This window comes from Perognathus longimembris, chromosome 1, assembly GCF_023159225.1.
Source record: "Perognathus longimembris pacificus isolate PPM17 chromosome 1, ASM2315922v1, whole genome shotgun sequence".
Lineage (NCBI taxonomy): Eukaryota > Metazoa > Chordata > Mammalia > Rodentia > Heteromyidae > Perognathus > Perognathus longimembris.
In genome coordinates, this window is record NC_063161.1 from 55,886,589 (window position 1) to 55,902,384 (window position 15,796).

General features: G+C 48.5%; 1 protein-coding gene across 5 annotated transcripts; it reads right to left on the reverse strand.

Moving 5' to 3' along the window:
- Nucleotides 1-1,665: 1,665 nt before the first annotated feature.
- Tmem106c (transmembrane protein 106C) lies at nucleotides 1,666-14,701 on the reverse strand. Of its 5 annotated transcripts, none has more exons than XM_048365651.1 (8): nucleotides 14,691-14,701; nucleotides 7,323-7,537; nucleotides 5,301-5,364; nucleotides 4,666-4,825; nucleotides 4,434-4,574; nucleotides 3,948-3,997; nucleotides 2,772-2,825; nucleotides 1,666-1,996 (listed from the first exon to the last, which is right to left on the reverse strand). In XM_048365651.1, exons 2-8 carry the CDS (start codon nucleotides 7,507-7,509, stop codon nucleotides 1,900-1,902), a joined length of 753 nt encoding a protein of 250 aa, XP_048221608.1. In that variant the 5' UTR covers nucleotides 7,510-7,537; nucleotides 14,691-14,701; the 3' UTR covers nucleotides 1,666-1,899. The 5 variants fall into 5 exon arrangements, with proteins under 5 accessions (XP_048221608.1, XP_048221582.1, XP_048221598.1 ...); XM_048365625.1 differs by lacking the exon at nucleotides 14,691-14,701 and adding an exon at nucleotides 7,923-8,057; XM_048365641.1 differs by lacking the exon at nucleotides 14,691-14,701 and adding an exon at nucleotides 8,004-8,044.
- Between the last annotated feature and the right edge of the window lie 1,095 nt (nucleotides 14,702-15,796).

A 15,796-nucleotide genomic window follows, 5' to 3' on the forward strand; every position in this document is an offset into this window, starting at 1 on the left:
CATGACAAAAAGCAAGAGCACCACCCTTGGAAATGGATGCTGCTGCCTTTTCATCACCCACCACCGTCACCACGGCTGTGCACACGCTACACAGCCCAGTTGACCTGGGACTCCAGTGCTCAACCCCTGCTATGGAGCAACTCCATCATGGCTAATGTCAGCCAGTCATAAAACCTGGCTTGTTTGTAGAGCAGATCATTAAGCAAGCAGCAAAAAGCCAGGCTAAGGAGGGCACTACCTAATCCGCTGGTTTGCTGAGGCCTGTGTGGAAAGCTGGAGCCCATCTCACACCTGACCACTCAAGCTTTTCACTGTATTCTCTGCCCGCTGATGACTGCAACTCATTGTCAGGTGTCTAACACTGGATACAGTGAAAAAACTTTGGTGTGTATGCTAGTACTGGGGCTTGAACTCAGGACCTGAGCACTGTCCCTGAGTTTCTCTTGCTCTAATCTAGCACCTTAGCACTTGAGCCACAGCTCCATTTCTGGCTTTTTGGTAGTTAATTGGGTCTCACAGACTTTCCTGCTTAGGCTTTAAACCACAATCCTCAGATCTCATCCTACTAAGTAGCTAAGATTACAGATGTGAGCCATCACTGCCCCATCAAGAAAGCTTTCTAAAAAAATAAATGAAAACAACAAAAAGAACCCTTCAAACCAGGTTTTTATTTAGGAATAAAGCCAAATGAGGGACAGGGCTGGGAGAGAATTTCTCTTAGAGAAGTAGCTCCTCACACTGGGCATTTCTGCCCTCCCTCTGTAGACCTCTAGGGGGCATGGCCTTGTGCTGCTCTAACAGGTGCTCAGGTAGGTAGACAAGGTGTGTGTGTGGTGTACGTTCACTAATTCTTTTCTCTGTCTTCCCAACAGTGATCCTCTTAGGCATCCAGATGATGGCTCCCCAGAGTTTATTTTTCTATCAAATCTCCAATCCAAGTTCCAGATGATGAATGAAGGAAAAATCAAACCTTATATAAACTCTTAGTAGAAACATTTTAACACTGGGAACTGAACCCAAGATGTGATGTAAGGACTCTACTACCACTTGAGTTATGCTCCAAGCCCTTTTAGATCATCCCTTTAAAATTTTTGAGACAGTCTTACTACCTTTTGCCTACGCTGGACTCAAACTTGTAATTCTCCTATTACTGCCTCCTTAGTAGCAGGGACTACAGGTGGGAGTCACCTTTCCTGGCACAACTTTCTTTTTAAAAAGCTTCTGGAAGCTGGGCATTTGTGGCATATGCATGCAATTCTAGCTACCCAGCAGCCTGAGATTTGAGAATATTGGTTCAAAGCCAAACCAGGCAGACAAATTGGTGAGACTCTTAACCACCAAAAAGCCAGAAGTGAAGCTGTGCTCAAGTGGTGGAGTACCAGCTGTGAGTGGAAAAAGCTACAGCAGAGTTCAAGCCCCAGTATCAGCATGCATGCATGCACACATGCGCGCACACACACACACGCACGCACACAAAAAAATGCTCCTAGGAAACAAGCAAAACAAACGTCCATACTGAATGAGTCTGTGGTCTTCTTGCAGACCAAGTACCACTGCGTCCTCAGCACTGCCAGCCCTCCCTCCACCTCCCTCTACTTTGACAACCTAGAACCCTGCTATGATATTGGCTTACAATGCTTTAAGAACAGCTGAAAAAGACCTGAATTAAAATCTTCAAACCTTTATTGAGTTCTGACTATTTGCTGAGCATAAACTAGGCACTGGGTCGTGTTCCGGCTGGTGGTGAGAAATGTATTTAGTGTTGTCAAGAGCCACTGCCCCTGTGTGGCAGGAGGCTGTTTGCTGGGACTTAAAAGAGAACTGATTTCTCCTCCACTCACGCCGTGTGTGGCCGGCACAGAGCCGGGCCATGGAGCAGGTGCTGGCCAACAGCACGTGCTACACGACTGTGGAATTTGCTCCACAGTCCACATAGTGATGCGTCTCCAGGGAGCTCTGGGTCGTGAGGCCAATGTACAAAATCTTCACTGAAGTCCTAGGGAAAAGAAACACAATAGAGAAAATCAACAAGGAAACACATCCAAACAGTTTCCTGTAAGTCCAGGCCCCAACACCCATCTGGGCGCCAGGAATGCATCCTCAGGGTCATATAATCTGGGGGCCAGAGGCTCTTCCATGGCTAAAGATGTTGTGTCATAGGTGACTTTCTAAATAAATGGCTCAGAACCAGGGATCCCTTTACCCAAAGGGGACTTCTGGAACTATCTGGAGACATTCTGAGTTGTTAAAACTGAGGTGGGCTGAGGGTGAGGAGTCTTACCAGCTAGTAGGAAGAAAGCAGACTGCTGTTCCACATCCTACAATGTACCAAAATGTATTCTACAACAAAGAACTGTCTGTCTCCAAATGTCAACACTTCTGAGAATGCTTGTATTTCAAGTGTCTGTAGCAGAGCCTGTCACCTGCAGAGCTAACAGTTCCAAGAATAACCTGAAAAGGTCCATGACATGGTGGTCTGTGTACAACTGGTCACGTGCATCCTACATATACCCTAAGAAAGCTTTTCTGCTCTGTACGGGTCTTATGAGGACTCTAAAGGAGTCGCATGTGTTTAAACTAGACTGTCATGGTGAAAACAGCATGCTCAACGGTGAAGCCAGTGACTTGTGAGCATGGACTCCACACCGGAAGCACCCTGAGGGTCTTTTGGATGTGTGCTGTGAGGCACTGGGGTAAGGATGTAAGCCCACAGGACCTGGGGGGTACAGGTCAACTTCCAGGTCACCAGGAGAGGGAAACAAGAGACATACCGCATGAAGATCACTATGTTGTGTACCAGGATACCCGGAACTGTGCAGAAGAAGCTGCCAAACAGTGAATAGGGACATGGTCATTTTGAATCCAGCAGAAAAGGACTGGAGTTGCCTGCCAGCGTCTTTGTGGCACCTCTTCTCCCTGGACCCACCCTCTGACTCGAGCACTGGCTGGTCTGCTAGTTGTCAGCCATGAATGTCATTTTCATCTTTCTGCATCATGATATGATGATTCTTTTTTTTTTTTTTTTTTGGCCTGTACTGGGGCTTGAACCAAGGGATTGGGTTCTGTAGTCGAGCTTCTTTTGCTGAAGTCTAGCGCTTTAACACTTGAGCCACAAGTCCAACTTTGGCTCTTTATTGGAGATAAGAGTCTCATGGACTTCCCTGCCCAGGCTGGCTTCAAACTGTGATCCTCAGATCTCAGGTTCCTAAGTAGCTAGAATTACAGGTATGAGGCACTGGTACTTGGCTTTTCTTTTTTTTTTTTTGGCCAGTCCTGGGCCTTGGACTCAGGGCCTGAGCACTGTCCCTGGCTTCTTCCCGCTCAAGGCTAGCACTCTGCCACTTGAGCCACAGCGCCGCTTCTGGCCGTTTTCTGTATATGTGGTGCTGGGGAATCGAACCTAGGGCCTCGTGTATCCGAGGCAGGCACTCTTGCCACTAGGCTATATCCCCAGCCCCTTGGCTTTTCTTTTTCTTTTTAAAACTCAGGAACAGTGGGCACCAGTGGCCCACACCTATAATCCTAACTACTTAGAAGGCTGGGGATCTCAGTTCAAAGCCAGCCTCTGCAGGAAAGTCTGTGAGACTCTTATCTCCAATTAATTATCAGAAAACCAGAAGTAGTGCTATGGCTCAACATGGCACAGCACTAGCTTTGAGTGAAAAAGCTCAGGGACAGCACTCAGGCCCTGAGTTTAAGCACTGTATTGGATTCAACAACAACAACAACAAACACCCATGAACACTAAGGCCCAGTAATGTTTCTAGTGGCTTAATGTTCTCATTTGGGAATGAGTGATGCCTTTTCTAATGGAATCTCTAGATAAATAAAGCTAGGGAGCCCATGGTACCAAAGGCTGGGACATTAGGCAGGGCCTCAGTCAATTGAGCAGACTCCCAATCTTTTCCTCTGGTCAAGAGCACGCATATATAGAGCATTATTCTTACTATACATAGGAATAGGGTCCTCCCATCTCAGCCTTCACTGTGAAATTCACCTGGAAAAAAGGCAATGGCACCTGTCAGCAATCAAACAGACTTCACATGGAGCAGCACTACCACCAGAAATCCACAGGCCCTGGGTTCTTTACAAAATATGTAGATATGTCACCAAGATTCCCCCTGACAGTCTATATAGAGCCTCTGATAAATGCTTCCAATCTCTTTCCTTTTGAAAGGCAAATGGCCTTAGACTGAATATGGGACATCATGGCAGGTCTGTTTTCTCTCACAAACTATTTTGTTCCCTGAATATTTAGATACCATTTCCCTACCTGTACACATATGTGGACAACTGTTTATAATTTCAACAGCCCATCAGGTCTTCCTCAAGTGCAAATGAGGAGAGGAAAAGGGAAAACACTGACTGAGGCATTTCACTGTTCCTCCTCTCATCATAGGCTTAGGGGCAGGGACCCAGAAAGCAATGCCTACCAGCTGCTCGCTCCTTGGCGGGATGAGGGAAGCATTAGCGGTCACGTGCGTGCCAACCACTGTGTTCATGTACTGAACCTGGCTGGACAGGCTGGTCACAGCCACAGGGTAGAAGTTGGAGTTCCTGATCTTCAGGGTGGCCTGTATTGGGGCAAGGAAGGAAACAAGGGTGAAATGTCCTGGGTCCTAGACTGATGAGTGCTCCACCAGGAAGAGAGAGCCAATGTCGTACCGTGATGGCGAGGATCACAAGGGAGTCCCGAGTGTTAAACGTTACTTTCACCACTTTTATGCCATCATCGTCCACAAGGACTGAATGTGGGAACAGGAAGAATACTACCAAACCGGATGCCAGGAGACACAGCAGGACCGACAGGAGGACATACTGCTTACTGCAGAAAAAGACACAAGCATGTGACCAACGGGGCAGTTATGTCTAGGTTGGAACCAATTATGGTTAACATAACACTCAAAACTAGAAGAGAGTCCAAGCAAAGTCCAAGGACTTGAGAACTACAAATAAGGCAAGATGCAGTGGAGCAGAAGGCTTTCTAAACCTGTGGAAACATTGTTTGCACCCTGAGAAGCTCATCTGTGCCTTTCCTAGAAAGTTCCTCCCCTCCCAGTACACCCATCTCTTTATTTGGGCATCTTAGGGCATCTTTAGCTTCAAGTTTCTTTCCCCAGTTCGTGATGGGGACATTTATAGCATTTATTGCTATCTGCCCTGCTTGGGTAAATAACAATAAAAGGAATAGGGCATTCTACAAGGACAGATGCAATTTTCTAAGAATTAACTGGCATTCACACATGTAAGAAGAAACTGGGAATAGAAGTGAGTTAACAGGTAGGAGGCAGGGAACTCACGTTCTCTGAGGACGCAATCTCTGATCACTGTGGGGGATCAAGGCCACCAATTCATTGACTTGCTCTATAAAAGAACCAAACACTCCCTTTGTAAGTCCCATGTGTGAACGGCACTTTTCATACCACCTTACTGCAGCCCACTATAGCAAACCTCTGTTTGAAGGATTGTTTCAAAAAGATTCAGCTTGGGCTGGGCATTGGTGGCTCACACCTATAATTCTAGCTACTCAGGAGGCTGATCTGAGGATTACAGATGGGACTCAGCCTGGGCAACTGTGCCTCAAGTGGTAGCATCCTAGCCTTGAGCTTAAAAATGCTCAGGGACGGGCTGGGGATATGGCCTAGTGGCGCTTGCCTCTTATACATGAAGCCCTCGGTTTGATTCCCCAGCACCACATATACAGAAAATGGCCAGAAGTGGCGCTGTGGCTCAAATGGCAGAGTGCTAGCCTTGAGCAAAAAGAAGCCAGGGACAGAGCTCAGGCCGAGTCCAAGGCCCAGGACTGGCAAAAAAAAAAAAAGGGGGGGGGGGTGGGGATATGGCCTAGTGGCAAGAGTGCTTGCCTCTTATACATGAGGCCCTGGGTTCAATTCCCCAGCACCACATATACAGAAAATGGCCAGAAGTGGTGCTGTGGCTCAAGTGGCAGAGTGCTAGCCTTGAGCAAAAAAGAAGCCAGGGACAGTGCTCAGGCCCTGAGTCCAAGCCCCAGGACTGGAAAAAAAAAAAAAAAAAAAAAAAAAAAAAAAGCTCAGGGACAGCACCTAAGCCTTGAGTTCAAGCTCCAGGATGGACCAAAAAAAAAAAAAAAAAAAAAAAAAAGCCCCAAAACAAACCACTTCACAGAAATTAATCTCACATTTTAGGTCTAAAGAACAATCAAGTAAATTCATAAAAGGATGCTGGGTGCTGGTGGTTCACACCTGTAATTGTAGCTACTCAGAAGGCTGAGATATGAGGATCAAAGTTCAAACCCAGCCTGGGCAGATAAATCTGAAAGACTTCAATTAACTGGCAAAAGGCTGAAATTGAAGGTGTGGCACAAGTGATAGAGTGCTAGCCTTGAAAAAGCCCTGAGCACACAGCCTAATATAGGCACAAAAAACAAAGAAACAAAACCAATAACAAGAAAGGAAAAAAAAAATCCATAGAGACCAGTGCTGCCAAGGAATCTGAGGAATCTGGGATTTTATCACAGCTTTATTTCATGGTGCAGGTTACCGTTTCCTTGCTTCTAAAACAAAGTTTTGAATTCAGTGTTTTCTGAGGTTCTTACCAGCTCCAAACTTTGTGACTCTCCATCTAAGCTGTTAAGACTTTCTGAAAGACAATTTAGCACCAGATATTCCTGTACTGAATTCAGGCTCTACTCCTGAGCATTTGTTCCTCCATATTTGACATATTGTGCATACCTCTGGCTAACAATTCTCTGCTTCCTTGTAAATAAGTTTCCAGAGTAGCATGCTAAAGTGGCTCAATCATATCATTTGAGCTACTCAAGAGGCTGAGACCTGAGGATCCCAGTTCAAAGCCAGTCCAGGCAAAAATGTTCAGGAGACTCTCATCTCCAATTAACCAGCAAAAAGATGAATTGGAGATGTGGCTCAAGTGGTAGAGCACCAGCCTTGAGAGAAAAAAAAGCCAAACAAGAACAGAAGGCCCCAAGATCAAGCTCTAGCTTCAGTGCTGGCACAAAAGGAAAACAAAAGGAAAAAAAGAAAGGAAGGAAGAAGGCGAAGAGAGAAAGAAAGAAAAAGATGCCTGTCAACAAATTCTACAACAGAAAGAAATGACTATCCCAATCCACAGGGCCAGCGGAGAAGAATAAAAGCGTAGAGGCCATGAACAGAAAGAGTTCTCCAATACAGGAGAGCTTTGGAAGTTGTGTAATCTGTCCAAGTTGATCACATCAGCCAAGCTTTGCTCAATTCAGGCCCAGGAGAAAAGCTGCTGGGGGAAGAAATCCTTGTGAGATTCTTGCTGGTGAAGCCAGCCCGTCCCTGATCACCAAGGATCCTCACCTGTGGGGATGTAGCCCGTTCCTTGACACGTAAGACAGGTGATGCTATCTTTGCCGGTGAACTCCACATATGGGAACTGAGCGATGGCCTCCTCCTGCTCGCGATCGGCCAGCAAATCCTCCCCATCCTCTCCTCTCCTTTGCTTGTACGAGGGCGGTCGGGCCAAGGCAGAAGGCTGAGACCCCATGGCCTGGCTGGGCGCCCTGTGTCATGTCCTAGAACCAGGAGAGACAAATGGGTGCGTGATCAACTTCCAGGCCACGCAGACGGCGGGGAAGCTCAATTCGTCCTGGAAGCACAGTGAAGATCCGACCCGGACCGTCGCGGCCCGAGGGGGCGCCCCACCAAGTGTCCACGGCCACCCTCACGTCTGTGGGAGGGCTCCTCACCAGCACACCCGTCCGGCCCACCCTCGGCCTTCCTCTCCGCCCTCGGAAAGCTCGTTGCCCCCTGCAGTGGACGAACTACAGGCCCCGAGGCCACGACAGGCCCGGGCGGTCACCCCGGCCCGGCCCACCGAGGTCACGCCCCCGCCCAAACGTAAACACGTAAGTGTAAACAAAGGGGATATTCCGCGCTCAAAAGCCAACGCTTTAGGACCTTTAGGGCACACACTCCCGGCAGCTCCTCTCCAGTCCACTCCTCCCGCCACCTGCCCTACTTCGTCCAGGCGTTGGCTACCAGTCTCGCCGGTCCTGCGAGCCGTCGCTACTTGGGGCGCATGTGCAGAATGCCCGCGGGCTCGACCTGCGCTCGCGCCTGCGCACTCTCGCAGCTCTCGGCCTTTCAGCCTCCGCGCAGACGCAGTGTCCCCTCCTTTCCGGCAGAGGGCGGCCGAGAGCTGCACCAGGTGCAGCTTGGGCGCGGCCGGTGGGCGGGGAGACGGCGTGGTTGGGAGCAGATCGATCAATTCTCCTCGGTGAGGGAGGAGCTGTGTAGACACTACTGTGTAGACACTGATGACGACGCAAACAAGCCAAATACCTAAGAAGCTGTGCCGGTACAGGCTCGGGACGCATGGTTGTTGATGTGACGCTGCGGCTGGGAGTGAGGGCGGAGAGGTCCCCGCAGCAGTGTCCCAAACCTCAACCTCAGGGCCCTGACTCTGCTGCGAGGAGGCACGGGAGACTGTCAGGCATGAGTTCTATCCTCTTTTAGTAAGAACAGCTCCTGATACACACTCAAGAAGACGCGCCATCCTTTCTTTTAGCATAGCATATGGACACTTTGGGGTGGGTTCTTGAAATTCTAATCTGAATTGGATTTACCTTCTATTGCTCATATGCATTATTAATTCATTCTCCCATGCTGGTACTGGGGCTTGAACTCAGGGCCTGGGCAATGTCCCTGGGCTATTTATTTATTTATTTATTTATTTATTTATTTTTGTCCCAGGCTAGTGCTTTACCACTTTGAGTCACAGCTCCACTTCTAGTGTTTGAGTGGTTCATTGGTCATGGGGACTTTTCTGCCTGGGCTGACTTTGAAGCATGATTCTCAGATCTCAGCCTCCTGAGTAGCTAGGACTACAGGTGTGAGTCACAGGCACCTGGCTCCAGCTTGTATTTTTTATTTAAACAAATTTAGCATTGTTGGGGCTGGGAATATGGCCTAGTGGCAAGAGTGCTTGCCTCCTATACATGAAGCCCAGGGTTGGATTCCCCAGCACCACATATATAGAAAATGGCCAGAAGTGGCGCTGTGGCTCAAGTGGCAGAGTGCTAGCCTTGAGCAAAATGAAGCCAGGGACAGTGCTCAGGCCCCGAGTCCAAGGCCCAGGACTGGCCAAAAAAAAAAAAAAAAATTAGCATTGTTGGAAAAAGTGAGCAATCAACTACAAATACACCTCCAAACTTCTCTTGCAGTAAAGGTAGCAATGTGACACTGTTCTGGCCAATGAGTTGTAAAGTCTAGTGTGGAACTTCTGGGAAAGATCCTTAAAGGGGGGGGGGGGGGAGGGAATTCATTGGATTCTTTAACCTTTTGTTTTCTAGTCCCTGATAGCATGCATATCTTTTGAGTTCCTCCTAGCTTCTCAGAAGGTTGAGATCTGAAGATTGCGGTTCAAAGTCAGCCTGGGCCGACAAAGCCTTGAGATTTTTATCTCCAATTAGTCAGTTAAAAGCTGGAAGTAGAGCTGTGTCTCAAATAGTAGAGTACCAGCCTAGAGTGAAAAAGGTAAGGGAGAGCTCAAGACCATGCGTTCAAGACTCAGTAGCAGCATGTGTGCACACACAGACACACATACACACACGTGATAATATTATGACATGACCATCTTGGTTTATGTCAGAAATTCTGCCGTGGTACTCCAGTAATTTCTCTTCCTTGTGAATGAACACTCCTTTCCAGATGTCTTTATGTTGCTCTTTCAGCTCCTGTTCAGGCTTTAAGAAACTTGGAGAATTGCTAGGTACTGGTGGTTCATGTCTATAATCCTAGCTACTCAGGAGATTGAGACCCGGAAGATAGAGGTTCAAAGTCACCCCAGGAAGAAAAGTCAGCAAGACTCCACCTTCAATGAACCAGTAAGAAGCTGGTCTGGAGGCAAGGCTCATGTGGTAAAGCTCCATCTATCTGTGAGCAAGAAAACTGAGTGAAAGTAGGAGGCCCTGAGTTTAAGCCCCAGTACTGGCACACCAAAAAAGAAAAAAGGAGGGGAGGAAGGAAAAAGGGAAGGAAGGAAGGGAATGAAGGAGGGAGGGAAGAAGGGAGTGAGGTAAAAGGAAGGGAAGAAGGGAGGGAGGAAGGGAGGGAGGAAGAAAGTTGGAGAAAAATCTATCCCAAGAGTAGAGGGTGCCCTCTGCCAGTCCAGTGAGTCCATGGCCTCATTACACATTCTCTCCCTTGTCCCGCTGCCATGCCAGCTCATTCAGCTGAAGGATTAAAGACAATCACCTTCTAATTAGAGCACCAGCTCCCGTCAGCAGTACACTCAGCCCATCAGCAAGCAGACACTGAGTATAATAAATGGTTCACTTTTGTAGATCTATGAACTCTTTCCAGCTGCTGTGCTAAAAAGCCTTTTCTAAATACGTGACCAACATGACTCATCATATGAAATACAAGAAAATAATTTCCTTCCTGATTGTTCTACTTTGAGTTCTTTGCTTAAAACTTTCAAATTTGGACTATAGGCATTTTTTTTGTTTGTAGTTCATTTAAATAAGCAAGTGCAAAAGTGTTGATTTATTTCACCATAACATGCTTGTCATTCTATAAGTGTAACATTTTTTAAGAAAAAAAACTACACTGAGAAAACATTTTAGTGGGAAAAAAAATGAGAGGAGACGTCTGGTGTGATAGCGCATGCCTGTGACCCCAGCCCTTGAAAGGCTGAGGCAGGAGAATTGCTATGTGAAGGCCAGCTAGAGAGTCTATCTCCTATAAGAAAAAAATGCCTGGATGCCTGTGATCCTAGCTACTTGGGAGGCTGAGATCTGAGAATTGTGGTTTGAAGCCAGTCCAAGCAGGAAAGTCTTTACATCCAGTTAACTGCCCAAAAGCTGGAAGTGGAGCTATGGCTCAAGTGGTAGAGTACCAGCTACAGCAAAAAAGACTCAGGAACAGTGCCCAGGTCCAAGTGCTCAGAAACAAGCACCAGGACCAGCATATAAAAAGATAAAGAGAAGGGGGGGGGGCGGGGAGAAGGAAGGAAGGGAGGGGGAGAGGGGAAGGAAGGGCCAAATGAAGAAGACAAACTAAGGGAATTATGGTTAGGAAGAGGCAGGGCTGGTGGCCCATGAGAGACTGGAGATCACAAGACCCCTGCAGGTCTGTGACCATCTGCTACCAAAAGTGTGTCCAGCTGGGCACTGATGGCTCGCCCCTGTAATCCTAACTACTCAGGTGGCTGAGATCTGAGGATCACAATTCAAAGCCAGCCAGGGAAGGAACTTCTTTGAGTCTTTTATCTTCAGTAAACTACCCAAGAAAGCCAGAAGTGAAGCTAACCTTGAACAAAAGAGCTCAGGGACACACACACAGTGTGTGCCTGTCTGGTGTAGTTCTGTCTCCCTGTCTCCCCAGTACCAACCCTGATGCCTGGCACAGAGTAGGCCCACCAGGGTGTGCAGAGTCCCCCCGCCTGGAGGCTGGCCAGCAAGCTGGGGTGTGGGGCAGCCCCAACTTCCGCTAGAACCAAACGAGGCCATTTTAATTGACCCACGCATTCCTGAGGAGACCCATCATTTCTCACCAGTGCCTGCCTTCCACGATTGTCTCAGCGTCCCAGTTATGAGCACTGAGGTTCCTGTAGACATGAGCTCACTGGGGCTGTCAGGGTGGGCCAGAGCAGAGGAGGCGCTATTGGGGGCACTTCCTCTACTCCCAGCCTCCTCAGTTTCTCTGTGGGCCCCTGGGCCTTCAGGTTACAGGCAGATCTGCTGGGTGTAAAAGGCCATTGGAGGCAGAGGAGGCCAGGGATGGGCTCTGCTTGGCTCTGCCTCCCTCCCCACCTCACATGTGGGGACAGGTGAGGCAGGGTGGGGGTGCTTAGCTTGGCTAGAAGCCGGGGGATACACGTGGACATGCTCTTCCTGGTCTCTGTCCTGCCTGCTTTATTCCATGCTTGAAGTTAAAAGACACCTAGGAAGTGAAAATGGGACCAAACTAAGTCTCAGCCTTATCTTGTTTGGGGATCAGACCCCCTTCATGCTTGGGGAGCCCCTCTGCTATAGTCACTGAGGTACCCAGGTAGATTAAGGGGCACACAGAGCCTTTGTATCTAACAGTCGAAGTTTGGTCAGGTACCTGTGTGTTAAAGCCAGGAAATGGATCCAGTTCAGCTCTGTAGAAATAGAAAAGGAGATGAGGGAGAGAGGGGCCACTGCATTTAAGAAATTCCCCATGGACCATTCTCCCATTTACAAGGAGCTTTCTTTAGTGTGAAACAGCTGTTTTTTACTCCCCCTCCTCCTCCTCCTCCTCCTCCTCCTCCTCCTCCTCCTCCTCCTCCTCCTCCTCCTCCTTCTCTTCTTCCTCGTGTGTGCGCACGCGCATGCAAGCCAATCCTGAGGCTTGAATTCAGGGACTTGGCACTGTCCCTGAGCCATTTCACTCAAGGCTAACACTGTACCATTTGAGTCACAGCTCCATTTCTGGCTTTTTGGTGGCTACTTGGAGATAAGAGATTCATGGAGTTTCCTGCCCAGGCTGACTTCAAACCATGATCCTCAGATCTAATTAAGCCTCCTGAGTAGCTAGGATTATATAGCATGAGCTACCAGTTCCTGGCTATTTCCATTTTATTGGTGGAGAAACTCAAGTTATTTCCCTCTTCCTCCCCCGCCCCCCTTATTCTCTCCCTCCCCTCCCTCTCTTCTCCCTCCATCATTGCTGTACTTCCCTCCATTGCTGGCAACCCAAGGAGCACGTGCTGTGAGGAGAAATGAGCTGTACACCTTGGGGTCAGGGTTGGGAGGGAGGCAGCATGCACTAGGGAATTTGAGAGGCTGTGCCCAAGGGGTGCCCCACAGTGAGCTCCCTAGGGAGTGAGGGATGAGATATGGACGCTACCAGCCAGTCTTCACGGTGACCTTCCCCAGCACTTCCTTTTTTTTTTGGCCAGTCCTGGGCCTTGGACTCAGGGCACACTGTCCCTGGCTTCTTCCCGCTCAAGGCTAGCACTCTGCCACTTGAGCCACAGCACCGCTTCTGGCCGTTTTCTGTATATGTGGTGCTGGGGAATCGAACCTAGGGCCTCGTGTATCCGAGGCAGGCACTCTTGCCACTAGGCTATATCCCCAGCCCACTTCCTTTTTAAAAAAAAAAAAATTATTGTCAAATTGATGTACAGAGAGGTTACAGTTTCATACGTTAGGCCTTGGGTACATTTCTTGTACTTTTGTTACCTCCTCCCTCCCTCCTCCCTCCTGCCTCCTCCTTTCCCTCTCCCCCCATGAGTTGTTCAGTTGGTTTACACCAAATGGTTTTGTAAGTATTGCTTTTGGAGTCATTTGTCTTTTAATCCTTTGTCTCTCGATTTTGATATTCCCTTTCACTTCCCTAGTTCTAATACCAGTATATACAGTATCCAGAGTAATCAGATGAGACACAGTGATAGCGCGGGGATAACCACAGGAAAGGATACAAGAGGATCATCAAGAAAAGAAGCTACGGTTTCACATGGTGTGAAGAAAGTAATTACAACAGTGATATAACACTTTTTTCCATAACATGGAGTTCATTTAACTTAGCATCATCTTATGCGTCCGTAGGGGCATAACTATTAGGCTCTTGTGATCCTCTGCTGTGACTAGCCTAAACCTGTGCTAATTATTCCCTATGAGGGAGACCACAGAGCCCCAGCACTTCCTTTCTCATCACCGTCACCAGCTTCAGAGATAAACTACATTTGACGGTCATCTGACTGAAAGAAACTCCAGTCAATACCTGATGTCATGTTGGATGTTTAATCTGTGGGTTCATCCAGAAGAGCTTTTGCCACAATCCCAGGCATCCTGACCCTCTCCCCAACCAGACAAACTGCAGGTGGCCAAGCCAGGAGCAGAAGGCCAGAGGAAGAAACACAGGCAATCCTTGAGGAAGAAAGACAGAGCTGAACCACAATAAGTTTCCAGAAAGGCAAAAAAAATCCCTGCTCCCCCCCCCCCCACAAGTCAAATGAGTAAAGTGGTTCAATGCCCTCTTCTCCTCTCCTTCCTGGCCCATGGCTGCACCCAGACCATCTGCAACTTTATCAGACAATTGCAATTGCTGCCTGCTTGGCCCTCTGACTCAAGTAAGATTGTGAGTATCTGATGCATCCCTGTAGTTAGAGTTTTCTGTGCCCTGGCTCCCTTCATTTTCCTAACTCTACAAGTTGTACAACATCACCCCCCCCCCAATCTGAGAGATAAAGGGTCCACACTTCTGAGAAGCCCCAGGAATTTTCCAGTATCACACAGCTGGAGCCGAGTGTTACCTCATCTCGAGACATGTGCCCTTCCGGCCCTCCTCCCTTCATACGTCTAGCTGTCTAGACTCGTGTTCTTTCCCAAAGTCCAACTGTGCTCACCTCTGTGCTTAAAACTTTGGGGGATCCTCACAGCCCCAGGGTAAACCCTAATCCTCACACCCCTTTCCGCCCTCTCCCCACTCACCCTGCACTCCAGTCACTGGAGACTATTTGCAGGCTCCTAAATAGTCTAGACTGCAAGTGTTAGCTCCTTCTCTCCCCGCTGTAGGAGGTCTAGGATGGTCTCTTTCCCTGTCCTGTACCCCAGCATACCCTATTTCTTACACCCAGTCAGCCCTGATTTAGCTGTCTAAGCCCAGCCAGAGTTTGTCCTGATACTCTGCAAACTCATCTTTGGCCCACCCTGCATTCACATACATAAACATATGCACACCTACACACATACCAACACACACAAATACACACTGGCACGCACATATACACACACTGGCACTCACTGACACACATGGACACTCAGATACACAGACACACACAGACACACATGGACACTCAGATATACAGACACATGCAGACACACACATGGCACGCACATGGACACAGACATATTCAGATACACAATGAACTAACAGTACACATGGATATACAAAGACACACAGACATACAGGTGGTCACAAAAACACACACTGATACACACAGACACTCGTTATTCCTCTCCACTGCTCAGCTCAGGGTCATTGCAGGGGCATCTGGCCGCTCTTCTCTGCAGTGCTGGCCATTCTGCCCCTTTGCCACCTGCGTCTCCCCAGTGTATCATGACTGTCAGCCAGGCCATGCCCCGCGGGCCCTGTGAAACTGGGAGCTCTGTGAGGGCAGGGATAACGTCCCAGGACATTGACAAGAGTCTTTCGGAGCATTTGTTGGATAGCTGAGTGATTGAGTAAGAGCATCTTGGGCAAACATAGTGTCCTCATCACACAACAGTGAGATGTCCTTGGAACCCAGTGCACAAGAATTCCATGGAGGGTGGATGAATGAGAGGAGCAGAGAGGAATGGAAACTGGGAAGGTTGTTAGGCTCACATACTGCAGGCCAGGATTGACCTCTGTTTCTTCCACCAGGGGGCGCAGGAGGCCTGGGAGTCAGGGCTTCCAGATTCAGACAGCTCTACTTCCTTAAGACCCATGAAAAGGTTTGGGGTAGTGGTTCAACAGGCAGCCAGGCCAGAGAGAAGAAACCCACCCAAAGCTGGCCTACCTGCAACACCAAGCCGATACTGGCCTGGCTTCCTCCTGCCAGGTGGGACAAGAAGGGCTTAGCAAGGCCCTCACAGTAAGGCCCTCACTCATAGGAACAGGTAGGTACTTGCCATTGGAGGCTATAGCTGGAGTCTAGTTGATTCCAGAGTGGAAGAAAAGCTCACATTCCTGCCCACATTACATCATGGGCAACAGGAAGGCCACTCACACAAACTCTAGGACTCTAGAAACTCTTGAATTCTCTCTTTCTTTCCCTTTTTACCCCAAAGCCAGTCAAAGGCAACCTTTTTGACCAAAGA